Consider the following 12,548-nt stretch of genomic DNA (forward strand, 5'->3'; position numbering starts at 1 on the left):
TCCTCTTACCATTGCTGGTATGGATTCCAAAATAAAAAAAAATAAAATAAAGTGTGCGTATGTATGTACATATATGTACTTGTGTGTGTAGATATATATGTATGTATATGTATGTGTGTTTGTTACTTGTAGTTATTACTGCCTGTTACCTGTGGTAATGCAATTTATAATTTATATATTCTGTATTCAGTTATGAAGGCTCTAATTGTTGGTTGCGAGCTGCCGCTTAGATGCTTGTATCTGCCCGGGGCTGTTGATGGGTCTGTATGCAATGATGGGCGTAGCTGCGGGAAGTTTATTATTTTTTTTCGTTGATGAGTGAGTATAGGGGTTTTCTTCGTCCCACTCCTTTTTCAGGCAAGTTTTGTTTTTTGTTTTGTGTATTTTATGTTCAATATAGGTATTTGTTGTGCCTGAAAATGAATAAATAAATGAAATGAATGAAATGAAATGAAATGAAGGAATTGAAACAGTGGGAACCGGTTCTTAACAAGAACCGGTTTTCGATACCCATCCCTAGTCTGGATAGCCCTGACCACCACCTAACATATAATAATGTCATGAAAGCATCATTTTAAAAAGGGCTATGCAAACATGGCCAATAACTTTCATTCTAATGATGTGCAAAATGATTTGGGCACAAAACAAATTTTGCTGTTAGAAAACTTGCAGACTTCACTAAATACAGTGTAGACCCTCTAAATTAAGTTTGGGGGATGTGATCTTTCAAGAAATGCAGACCAAACTGTTGTTGTTTGTGTACTTACACAGCATGTCTTGTAGAATTAACTGGAGTCAACAGCAACAGCATAGTGCAGTCATATCTCAAATCTAATAACAGAAGACAGGAAAAGATCAGTGAAGAAACAACTTCCCCAAACCAAAGCACAAATAAAACAATAAGTGAAACAGGCTGATCTAAAGTATGATTAAGTTCAGCCTGATTAATATAAATGTCACTGAAAATTGCTAATATATTGGAAAACCATAATACTTACCACTGAGTTGATGTCTTTCTGTCCAATAGCAGGAGTGCTGGTCCTGAGCCTCAAAGACAGTAAGAAGCAAGCAGAGGGAGAAAAAACAGAAAAAAATGAAACTGATTTGATCCTTAATGGCTGTGCAATCATTGTAACATATAGTTTGCTTATGTTGTTAAATAAAGTCTAGATTTGACATTAGATATAGATGCCACAGATGTTCAAAAGCTGCCACAAAGCATGAAAAAATGGACGTCTCCGGAAATGTCGGAGCATTTTTGCAAATATGTGACATGCCATGATGGCACCGGTTCTGACATAAACGGTAGTAACCAGACCGAAAATCAGCGCACATTTCGGTGCTTTATTTCGGTGCTTTTTTTTTCCTGAGATTTCATACACTTTGGATTCTAGCCAATCATTTTACCTTTCCGAGGATAGTAGGCGGGCCCAAGTACGTACGTTCTTTTAGAGCAGAGCTACAGATTAAAAATGCCCAAGGCGAAGCGGTCAAAGTCTGGCTGTACTTCACAGCAAAAGATGCAAACTCAGCAGCCTGCAACAAGTGCTTTAAGGTGATACTGTGCAAAGGAGGTAACTTCTCAAATCTGAGGAAACACCTGGCGACATATAGCATTTTGTTAAAAGCCGAGAAATGCGCCGTATTTTATAGCTTGCTGCGAGACCTCACACCGAGCACATCTACTGCGGGTGGGTTGCCTGTTATCAGACCCGGAGTTAGCAGCATCCCCCCAAAAACCCAGAGAGTAGAGTCCTGCCAGTGTAGCAGAAATGATGACGGATGATGATGGCAGCAGCAGCCATTCTTCTCTGCGTGAGTAGCTTAATGTTGTTCGTGTGTAAGCTAACCACGTTATTAAATTAATGCATGTAAGGTGAACTAGCAAACACTGTCGTAGTTACATGCGGCTGTCTTCTTGTTTGATGGCAGATACTCCCTTCACCCTGGCCAAAAGGTTAAAATGACCAAAGAAAAAGTGGAAAACAGTTAAACATGAGAGGTTTTTGGACAAAGTTTGTGTTTTTTCCATTGATTAAGCACTGCTTCCAGCCAAGAGTGATACCATAAATCCCCTATAGCTGCAGAAAAGGCTAACATTGTTATCTTTTTACAAAAAACAGCTGAACATGAGAGGTTTTTGGACCAATTTTGTGTTCTCCATATTGACCGGCCCTTGGTACTTGGTACTGGTATCGGATAAAACCTAAATGATACCCATCCCTACAAATGCGATCCTCCTTTTCCCCAGACTACCCTTTCTGGGTCACAAAATAACCTTTTAAGATATATATTTAAGAATATCTACTTAATTCATCAAAATATCACATATTTGCAAAAGTGCTCCCACATTTTCGGAGAGCTCTGTTATCCACCAGCGCGATAGCTGACCGGGAGGTCAAGGCTTCTGCGAGCACAGGTAACTGCTGGCGTATCGTTTTCAACCCCCCTGCGGACTTTTGCTACTCAGGTTAAACATGATGCATATAGTTAGATATATATATAGTAAGATTTGGGGAAACCTGCAGTCAGCTGAGACTGAAGAAGTCACTTGGATGAGTGACGAAACGTTTCTCCCACAAAACGCTACGTCCAGATGAACAGAATCAACTTTTGGAGATATAGTTAGTTAGTTAGGGCTATGGATTGAAAATACACCCCACCCCCAGCGGCTGCACCTCCCGAAGAATTTTGTCTGGGCTCACTTTTTTTATTTAAAAAAAAATCAACAGAAAATTTCACAAACAACACATTTGTACCTTTCAATTGTGTCTGTTTGTGCGTCATGCAAATAAACCTTTGAAATGAATGAAATGACACTAATATTTCACTAGTGTTGTAACATCACATGTCGTTAGTGTAGTCTGCCTGTGTCTTTTCTCTGCGAACAAACATTTTAGAGTTGGTTGTTATATACAGTCTGTATAAGTGTGGTTAATCTAACGAACATTTGTAAGGAGATGGCAGTTACTGTGAATGTACAGCAGGTGATCAGTAATAAACAGTCAGATAATGACTCTGACAATCTCATTCAATCTTGTAGACTGAATGCACCTTCTGTGGAAAGTGGTACCACACAGTGTGTGTGGACTTCCCCTGTGCAGAAGGCGACTACAAATGTTGTGGGTGCTAAATAAACAGAAAAAAGTGATCCCTGTTGTCTTTGCTTACTGATTGTTTTTAGTGTTGACAATCCACATTGCTGGGATTGCATCTTTCAACATATTTGTGGGTAGATTTGGATGTACCAGGGGTAAGTGCAGCCACTCAGCCTCTACTCAATGTCATCATAGCAGCAGGTGCAGATGTGTCACAAGTTAATCTAGTAGTAGGCTATGGTACTTGGCCACAGGTGGCAGCAGTGGACTGACCTCCATTGGAGACTGCTCCAGCTGCTGTGTGATAGTGGATCTGCTACAAATTGAAGATCATATGCAAGTTTTGGAAATGAACCCTTGTATTATGTTGAAGAACAAAAAAATGACATTGATTTTGTTGCGGGTCATTTTGACCCGTACTGTGTAAATCCACTCAGAATTGTCAAAAAACTGCAATAAAACAATAGCACCTTTATTTTCGATTAGATAAACATGTAGAACACAGACATACAACAGTTAGACTTTCCATAACTATTTTAGGAACAATTTGGTTTTTCGTTCTTACAAACACATTTCTTTTGAACTTGCCCAACGTTCTCAGTTTTTCAATGCTCAACATTTTCTATTTTGTCCACATGATGGACAGAATGTAACTGTGTGCTTTCTGCAGATGTACTTCTTGCATTTCTCACAAAAAGTGCTTGTTTTCAAACAGGAACCTTCCTAACTAAGATTTAAAACAAAAGATTTCTGCGTCTCCTCCAGTCTCACAAACAGATGACAAACCAAGTGACACACCTGAGTCACTGACTTTCTTAAATCCACTCACTCTCACTGGCTCTGTTTATTACTAATCACTGTGTAACTGCTGTGAATTCACAGTAACTGCCGTCTCCTTACAAATGTTCATTAGATTAACCACACTTATACAGACTGTATATAACTACCAACTCTCCAGCCATGTTGATGGATTGCCTATATTGGCTGGAAATATTAATTTCCAGGGAAAAGACACAGGCAGACGATGCTTACAGGATGTGATGTGACAACACTAATGAAATATTGATGTGTCATATTTGTCCAAGGTGTATTTCATTGTTATGGGAAAAGAGAATATTAAAATCATGATGACCAATTGGAGTGGTGATTTCTATGACTTTGTGTATATAATTTGGAATTTTGTACAAATGTAGGCCAATATACGGTGGCCCTGAGAGGCCAAACGGACTGCAACTTCAGAAAACACTTGCAAAAAGGAAAACGCTGCAAAAAGAAAAACGCTGCACTGCAAAAAGAAAAATGCTACAAAAAGAAAGACGCTGCAAAAAGAAAAGCGCTGCAAAAGCACACAAAGCACAACGGAAATAGGAAAAAAGACAACGGAAATGTTCCTGGGGAGACAATAACCCGACGGACCAGTTGCACGAACCAAAACATGCTAACCAGTGCGCTCGGACTGGGACACACTTCAAAGAAGTGGAGGAGAGGTAAATGTGTTGTAATCTCATGATTCTAATAATACTACAGATATCTGGAATGTACATTCAAAGATAATTCTAACAAAGATAATGTTTAATGTAGCCTTAGAAATGAAGCTTTTTTAAACTCGAGAACAAATACTAATAAGTCAAAGTCATTAAGGAATATTGCAGTTAATGTGTTCAGGTTTTAATTTGGCATTGTGTCTTCATCAGGCAATGTATTGTCCATATTGTGGAATCCAGCTAGTGGGGCAAATTGGAGTTTTTTGTGGGTCCTGTGGAACTAACATTCAAGTTTTAGCACCTTTTATAGAGAATGGTAAGCACTTCACTTTCCTAAGTTCTAGTATTTATTGCTCACCTTTTAATTGCTTCATAATGACTTATATACACCACAGTAGCTTCAGTAGTGAATGTTAAACTTTTTTTTTTTTGGGGGGGGGGGGGGATTATTATTCATATGCCATTCCAAAGTACTATATTCATTTCCTTATTCTAAGGTTTTTGTATTGATAAAGACTCTGTATGCCAAGATAAATCAGAATTCCAAAAACGCAAAGGCATGAACTGCTAGGTACTAAGAACTGTATTCTGGTTTAAGCCTGCCACCGGTTCTACAGCATAATTTTAAAAACTAGTTTATGACTTAATAGGGCATATGTACACAGTGACGAAATTCTTCTAACTTCTCTAATTTTGCTCATTTTGAGTTGTCAGCATAGAGGTCTTAATGAGAGTGATAAGTCCTGAATCCTGGTCCATGTTCTTTGAGCTTTTGCTGGCCTTTATTTAAGCACACATCAAGAAGATTAAATACTTGAGTCATGTTTATTGAGACTTGTTTCAGATGTGGTATTTTTAAAAAAAAAACACTTATTAAGTGCATTTGTGGATTCCTGCGGTCGTAATTATCTTTTCATGTTTTCTCTTCAACATTAGGCCCAGTCTCAGTCACAGACATCATCACTAAGTATTTCTCTGAGGGCCATACATATGAAGTGATCCTGGATTTTCTTGAAAACAAGCATAATATTTGTATGAGTCTGAGAACATTAAAGAGGAGGCTAAAAGATGCTGGAATGACTAGAAGGACTGACTTTACTCCCACTGACATTGACATTTCCACTGTTACACAAGAACTGAGAGGCTCAGGTCAGCTTCTGGGTTACAGATCCATGTGTCAGACACTGCGACAAAAGTATAATCTGAAAGTTAAAAGAAATGATGTAATGCACATACTCTCAAGACTAGATCCATATGGTGTTAAGCGTCGCTGTAAACACAGGTTTGTTCGAAGAGGATATTTTTCAGAAGGACTAAATCAAGTGTGGCATGTGGATGGTTATGATAAGCTGAAGCCCTTTGGTGTTGCTATTAGTGCATGTGTCGATGGATTTTCAAGGAAAGTTATGTGGCTCAGCTGTGGCAGCTCAAATAATGACCCAGGTATCATTGCAAAATATTATATGGAGTGCTTGTCACGGTTTGGTCAACTTCCAGCATGCCTTCGTACAGACTGTGGCACAGAAAATGGCACAATGGCAGCCATTCACTGTGCTTTAAGATCAGACCATGGAGATGAACTTGCAGGAGCCCACAGTCATATGTATGGTACCTCAACTACAAATCAACGGATTGAAAGTTGGTGGTCTTCGTTCAGAAAGCAAAGGTACATGGCTTTTAAAATATATTCTGAAACTAAAATTGAATGGTTCTGAAGGTGTTTCGTGGTCAGCGATATACTTTTTTTTTTGTGGGTGGGGCTTTATACTCAAATATTAAATTACAGTCACAAACAAACAAAGAAAAACATAGTCACCTACACATTTTTCTCATGTGATGCACAACTGCTTCAAAAAATATAATAAATGGTTTGGTATACCAGTGACATTTGTTTGTATTAAAACAACACACTCAAAAGGAAAATCCTACTCAGACATTCCACAAAGTCCTAAAAAGGAACTATAAAAAACAACAAACAAACTGACATTCAACATTTTAATAAATTTTTATAAATCCTAGAGGCAATGGCATCAGTAAAGATTGATGTATTTAAAATTGAGTAAAATTTATTCAAATTTGTGTGCCTACGTAGTACCAAACTAACATCTAGATCAAATAGTTTACCTGTAGGGAGTCATATAAATAAAAGAACAAGGGATTCTTCAAATTTGAGAACTGTAATATGAGTAATATAAGAACATTGATCCAACATGACAGAAATTTGTTAGAGGAGGTCATTCGTTTCAGACATTTCTTCGACTTTGTGTGCCAAAAAAAAAATACTGATGTTTTCACTAGTTTTTGGATTTCTGTGTGGTATCTAACAAGTGATAACAGCTTCAGTGTTCATGTAGAAACAAAATAGTACATTTATATGGACAGATCTGTATATTACAACTTTTCTTAAGTTCAACCGCCAAATGCAGGAATAACAGAAGGATTAATCATTTTGTTAAATTTTGTTATTTGTGTGAAGTTGCTTTTGTTTTCCTGCAGTGCATTGATGAAACACTTCAAAACATGTGAATAAGCTTTTCTTTGAACGAAATTGCGCACATTTCAATATTCTTAAGATTACGACTTTTGTTTAAAGAGGACAATTACATTGAATCACTTGTGTTATTAAATTTTATATGCCTTGTCATTCCACCATTAGAACTCAGTTCTGGATTGAACTCTTCAGTGACCTGAGGGAGAGGCATCTTTTCAACGGCAGTCATGAACATAAATGCCTTCTACGATATGTCTTCCTCAATGTCTTGCAAAAAGACAATCTTGTTGTCCATCTGGTAAACCAGAAGCCATGTATCACCTGCCTCATAGGTATGTATTTAGTCCATGGATTTTATTTCAGTTTTACTAAAATTTTTCTTCCTCAGTATAGTGTATTGTATGTGCAGGATACCTGTCCAGCTTGCTGTTATTAAACCTTTTGTTCATTTATAAAATGGTTCAGGAACAGTCCATCCCTTATGTGCACTCTTTTCTTTCTTGACCTAACCACTTGAGTTAAGTAAGCAGTATGTCATTTAGGTTTAACAATTTGCCCTAACTGTTACTCACAGCAGGTATTACACACACTTTAGCAATTGAATAGTGTGTTTTGTTGTTTTCACCTTTTTGCTGAATAGAAATTAAAGCTGCCACTTGTGTTTTGCCATTAGTTCTGTTCTCTGACTTCATGCACTTACGTTTTATTTTTATATTTTTTTCCAAAAAAAAAAATGTTAGACAATCATATTTTAACTTTGGATCACATCTTGGCTAAAAATGACAAATGTAGATATATGTATAATTAAGATTCTTTAAAATCACAATTTCCAGAACTGACTTTTAATTATAAGATTGACTTTGCGCTTTTGCTGTAACCTTGAAAGATAGTACCTGGAGAAGTGACTGAATTTGTTCATTTTTCTGACTGACCTAAGGTATGGTGGAAGAGAGTGTGGATTCCAAGTGCCTCAAGAAATCCTGCACCAGTTTGATGACATTCTACCTGCTCAGTACAGTCTATGTGGGGACGACAATCTCCAGGTTCATTTCACAAGCTTGGAAAGACAGAGTGAGCTCCCTCGACCAGTCAACTGGACTACTGCAGTTGAAAATTATATAACACTCAAAAATATGACTGGACTTTAGAAGTCAATGTAAAATCATCTGCTAGATGTGAGTACAATTACCACTGACACTAATTCTCACAAACCAACTTTAATGAGTATTGAAAAAAATAGTACCATAGTTTTTATATAAATAGTTTCACTACCGTCAACTTTTCAGTGTGTACGCTTTCTACCTGAAGAAATCAAAAGACCATACTGTACAAAATAACTTGTTCCTTTTAATTAGGTGTTGTAACAAACACATTGATTAATTTGGAGATCTGTTTTACAAACAAAGGTTTACAAAAGCATTCAGCGAGACCTGTATTTATGTGGGTTTTTCTTTTTCTAACTCCAAGAACAACTTGCATATCTTACAAAAAAATGTAATCAAACACAGAAGTGTTTGATTAAATAAAGCCTTTTAACTGAATTTATCAGATTTTTTTCCCTGTGTTATTATACTAGCGTGTCTCAGTACATTAGAATACTTCAGAAATGTTTTATTTTGTTACATTGGCAATTTCTTAACACAGTGAAATATGTCTAACTTGTTCAATTGCCCCACTATGATACTATGCTTTTGAAATTCCAAAACCTGATTGAACTTTCTGCGATGCATTAAACTTTATGTGATTTACAGAAATTATTAGAAACAAAATTTTCAGATTTTAAAATCACAAACTTCAAATGTTTGCTAAAACCATAAATGTGGCTTAAAAGCAAAAGGACTTGGACCTTAGGGAAGCCCAAACCCAGGAGAGTTCTGGATGCCATAATCCATGGCTTCTTGGAAGTCCTCATAACTGTGTAACACTGGGATTTTGATAGTATTTGCACAGACATCTGCTACAGGGAAGCGTGAAGTGGTCTGGAAAAGAAGTTGTGGCTTTGGCTGAATTGCTGCAGGAGGAATTTCTCCCAGTCCAGTTGCAAACATAAGGATGTCTTCAAGAGACAGACTTCCATTTCTCTCTGAAAATGTAAAGAGAATAAAAGTTATTTCTAATGATAATAAACAGGAAAAAGGGGCCATTACACTTTGCTGACATAAATGTACTCATTTCAACATTTTCAACCAAATTTAATACCTTCTACAGAAAGCAGATAGTCTTGCCAGTAGCTTAGTACTCTTGTCTCCTCTTGACGCCTAGAGCTGCCAGGTGGACCAAATTGCACATGGAAGATGTTCTCAAGAAGATCAGCTGTCAGCCTGGTCTCAGTGTAGCACATGAATGAGAAGAAGAGTGAAGGATGCTGTTCCAGGGCGTTTAGAAAATCCAGTGTTGCTAGACCCTTTCTGAAACTAGAAAACAGTCTAATTTTTAATAAAATGTTTAATGTTATTTGTGCAAGAAAGCAAAACTTCACATCGGAAACTACTGTGTTAAGAAAGTAACCAACATTCTTATCTAGCTAAGACACTCATCCTGCTACAAAAAAAAAGTCCTCCTGAAAAAGGTCTTGCATTTAGAATATGTTTTTTCCATCCTTTAAATTTTACAGGAATAAAAAAAAGTAACAATTTATTCTTCTGAAAAGATTTCGTTAAATGGGCACATAATAGTCTGAATTCTATACCTTTGGATGGAAAGATGGTTTCGGTAGATGAAGTACCACTGAATGTAATCCGCTACTACCTTCTTCTTATCCTCCAGTGTCCTCATGAATCGACAGCATCCTGCTGTCTGGAGCATGCTTGAGTGTTTTTCTGAGATTACTCGGCGCTCACTTAGAGATGTTGCATTCTTTATCTAAAGAGAAAAATATATATTACACACACATACACATGCACAAGTGACATCCTTCGCATGCTGTCTATTAATGTGCGATGTAACAGTCTTGGATTACACAATCCGTAATCATTTCAGGCATCAGTTAGTTACCAAGATTATGTTAAGTGGATAACTAAAACTAAAAATTTGCATTTATTGGTGTTTGTCATAATCATAACATCATAAATTTACCTCTAGTAGAGCCTTCTTGATTTCTTCATCTGGTATATCATCAATTGGTGCCTCGAATGTCTTGTCTTTTCCAACAAGGTACATAAAGAAGTTTGGAGATAAACAACATGGCCCTGGACCACCATGAACAATGGAAACTGCAATCATTCTTCCAACGTAGAAATATTCATTTTCATCTGCAGCTAAAGATAAAGACGATTCATTATAATAAAGTAATTTTGACCATGGAAAAAAATGTGAAAAAAATAGATACAGGCACTGTTTTTGCTGCAGTGGTTATTATTATATTTACATGCTTCCATCTCCCTTTTCTGCTAGGTGAGAACTCGTACTTTTCCACTTTCCTTTTCCTCACTCCCTGGCTCACAGAAACTTCACGTGTATGGCAGTCCATTCTCCCTGCAGCACGGACTACATGAGGGCACATCCTTTATCGCTATGCCTGTAATACTCTGCCTATTGCCTTCATATTAAATAATTTTTTGAACAATAATTATTGAAAATATTTTGAAAACATTATACTGCCGCAAGTAGAGGTGGCATGGGGTGCGAAACTGAGACACAGGCATTAGAGCCTCTTAATGCTTGTTTTGTTTGGGTTTCCACCAGAGTGGAATTAACAAAAAATAGAGAGGGCATAGCCTAACATACGAAATAGGAAAATAATGATGTGTAATCTATTTATTTCAACAAAAAAACTGTATTCTGAATACCACCTATTTATCTGTAGTATTATTAGAATCATGAGATTACAACACATTTACCTCTCCTCCACTTCTTTGAAGTGTATCCCAGTCCGAGCGCACTGGTTAGCATGTTTTGGTTCGTGCAACTGGTCCGTCGGGTTATTGTCTCCCCAGGAACATTTCCGTTATCTTTTTTCCTATTTCCGTTGTGCTTTGTGTGCTTTTGCAGCGCTTTTCTTTTTGCAACGTTTTTCTTTTTGCAGTGCAGCGTTTTTCTTGAAGTTGCAGTGCAGCGTCTTTCTTTTTGCAGCGTTTTCCTTTTTGCAGCATTTTTCTTTTTGCAAGTGTTTTCTGAAGTTGCAGTCCGTTTGGCCTCTCAGGGCCACCGTACCAATAAGGAATATATGATATCATTTCATTCTTTTCAAAGGTTTATTTGCATGACGCACAAACAGACACAATTGAAAGGTACAAATGTGTTGTGCATGAAACGAATTCAGACGTGCTGCAGATGTGTGTCACAGGTTGATCTGGCTGTAGGCTGTGGCACTTGGCCAGAGGTGGCGCTGGTTGACTCGAGTCCATGTTAGTGCACAAAGTAAACTGCTCGCTGTACTTGTGGAGCAAAAACGCTGAAACCGGAGAAATAAAACGTGCGAGGGGAACGATAACGACGACAAGAGTCTCCTGATCGTTTACTCTTGCTGTCGCGTGAACAACATCGGCGTGGTGTTAATTGTTTGCTGTTTTCGCGATCGCGTCGCGCGTGAGGATATCACGCAGGTAAACTCGCCACATTTTTAAACATTTTGTTGTTCAACAGCATCAAGACTGACGGAGTGTGTTTGAGACAACCTCACAAGTGTCACAGGTGACACATTTGGCGTTTTTTTGCTGGTTTGTCGGTAGCAGCTCCTGAAACGCAAGACTGCCACACATCTGTTCGACCAACGCCAGTTGATCTAAACGCCAGTAGATCTGGAACACCGGCGGCAGCAACGCTAGGCTAACACTAACTAGCTAGCAAGACTATAAACCTGGTGCTAAACTAAGAGAAGCCACAAAATCAGTTTGAATAAGAGTAAACATTTACTCACCAAGTCAGTGTATCACGTAAAGATCCACAGCAATGACAACAATAATATCTTGAGCTGACGCTTCTCCAGGTTTGCTAAACATATTCCATAACAAATGCTGGCACCATGAACATGTGGACTGATCCGCGAGGGAGGAGGACGGTAGTGACGTGGCATTTTCAAAACACATCTTTCATCCTTCCGCACTAAGAAGCAAAACTTCCAGCTTACTTAGTTTTTCTATGTTAAGACAACTCAAATAAATTGAGTTTATCAGCGTTTTTGCATAAAAAGTACTGGTAACTTATTTAAATCGAGTTCTAATAACAATTTGATAAAAATTGAGTTCAGCCTATTTAATATTTTTAATTAAGCACAATATTTAAAAGTAGAATGAGAAGCAGAACCGCTTTTAGGCCCCTCTTCAGTGGAACCAGCTTCCACTTTGGATTCAGGAGACAGACACTATCTCTACTTTTAAGATTAGGCTTAAAACTTTCCTTTTTGCTGAAGCATATAGTTAGGGCTGGACCAGGTGACCCTGAATCCTCCTTTAGTTATGTTGCAATAGGTGTAGGGTTTTAGTCTAAAGTACCACTCAGTAGTGAGCAGCATAACCTCTGAGGAATTTAAACCGG

The 12,548-nt window shown here is 37.7% G+C and overlaps 1 protein-coding gene and 1 long non-coding RNA gene across 4 annotated transcripts; one reads left to right on the top strand and one right to left on the bottom strand.

Annotated features, from left to right (window-relative positions):
- The first annotated feature begins 1,064 nt into the window (after positions 1-1,064).
- Positions 1,065-7,351, top strand: LOC308384824. Its single transcript, XR_013969403.1, has 4 exons — positions 1,065-4,585; positions 4,793-4,898; positions 5,519-6,248; positions 7,239-7,351. It is a non-coding gene; the product is annotated as an uncharacterized lncRNA (long non-coding RNA).
- A 1,049-nt stretch (positions 7,352-8,400) lies between these two features.
- On the bottom strand, positions 8,401-12,158 carry LOC308384821 (G2/M phase-specific E3 ubiquitin-protein ligase-like). Of its 3 annotated transcripts, none has more exons than XM_080863445.1 (5): positions 11,932-12,158; positions 10,149-10,330; positions 9,763-9,935; positions 9,273-9,487; positions 8,401-9,156 (listed from the first exon to the last, which is right to left on the bottom strand). In XM_080863445.1, the coding sequence occupies exons 2-5, from the start codon at positions 10,293-10,295 to the stop codon at positions 8,921-8,923; spliced, it is 771 nt and encodes a 256-aa protein (XP_080719571.1). In that variant the 5' UTR covers positions 10,296-10,330; positions 11,932-12,158; the 3' UTR covers positions 8,401-8,920. The 3 variants fall into 3 exon arrangements, with proteins under 3 accessions (XP_080719571.1, XP_080719572.1, XP_080719570.1); XM_080863446.1 differs by lacking the exon at positions 11,932-12,158 and adding an exon at positions 10,913-11,925 and having other exon boundaries at positions 9,273-9,394; XM_080863444.1 differs by lacking the exon at positions 11,932-12,158 and adding an exon at positions 10,913-11,925.
- Positions 12,159-12,548: the final 390 nt, after the last annotated feature.

Source organism: Rhamphochromis sp. 'chilingali' (assembly GCF_963969265.1).
Source record: "Rhamphochromis sp. 'chilingali' genome assembly, chromosome: 17".
NCBI classification, from domain to species: Eukaryota; Metazoa; Chordata; class Actinopteri; order Cichliformes; family Cichlidae; genus Rhamphochromis; species Rhamphochromis sp. 'chilingali'.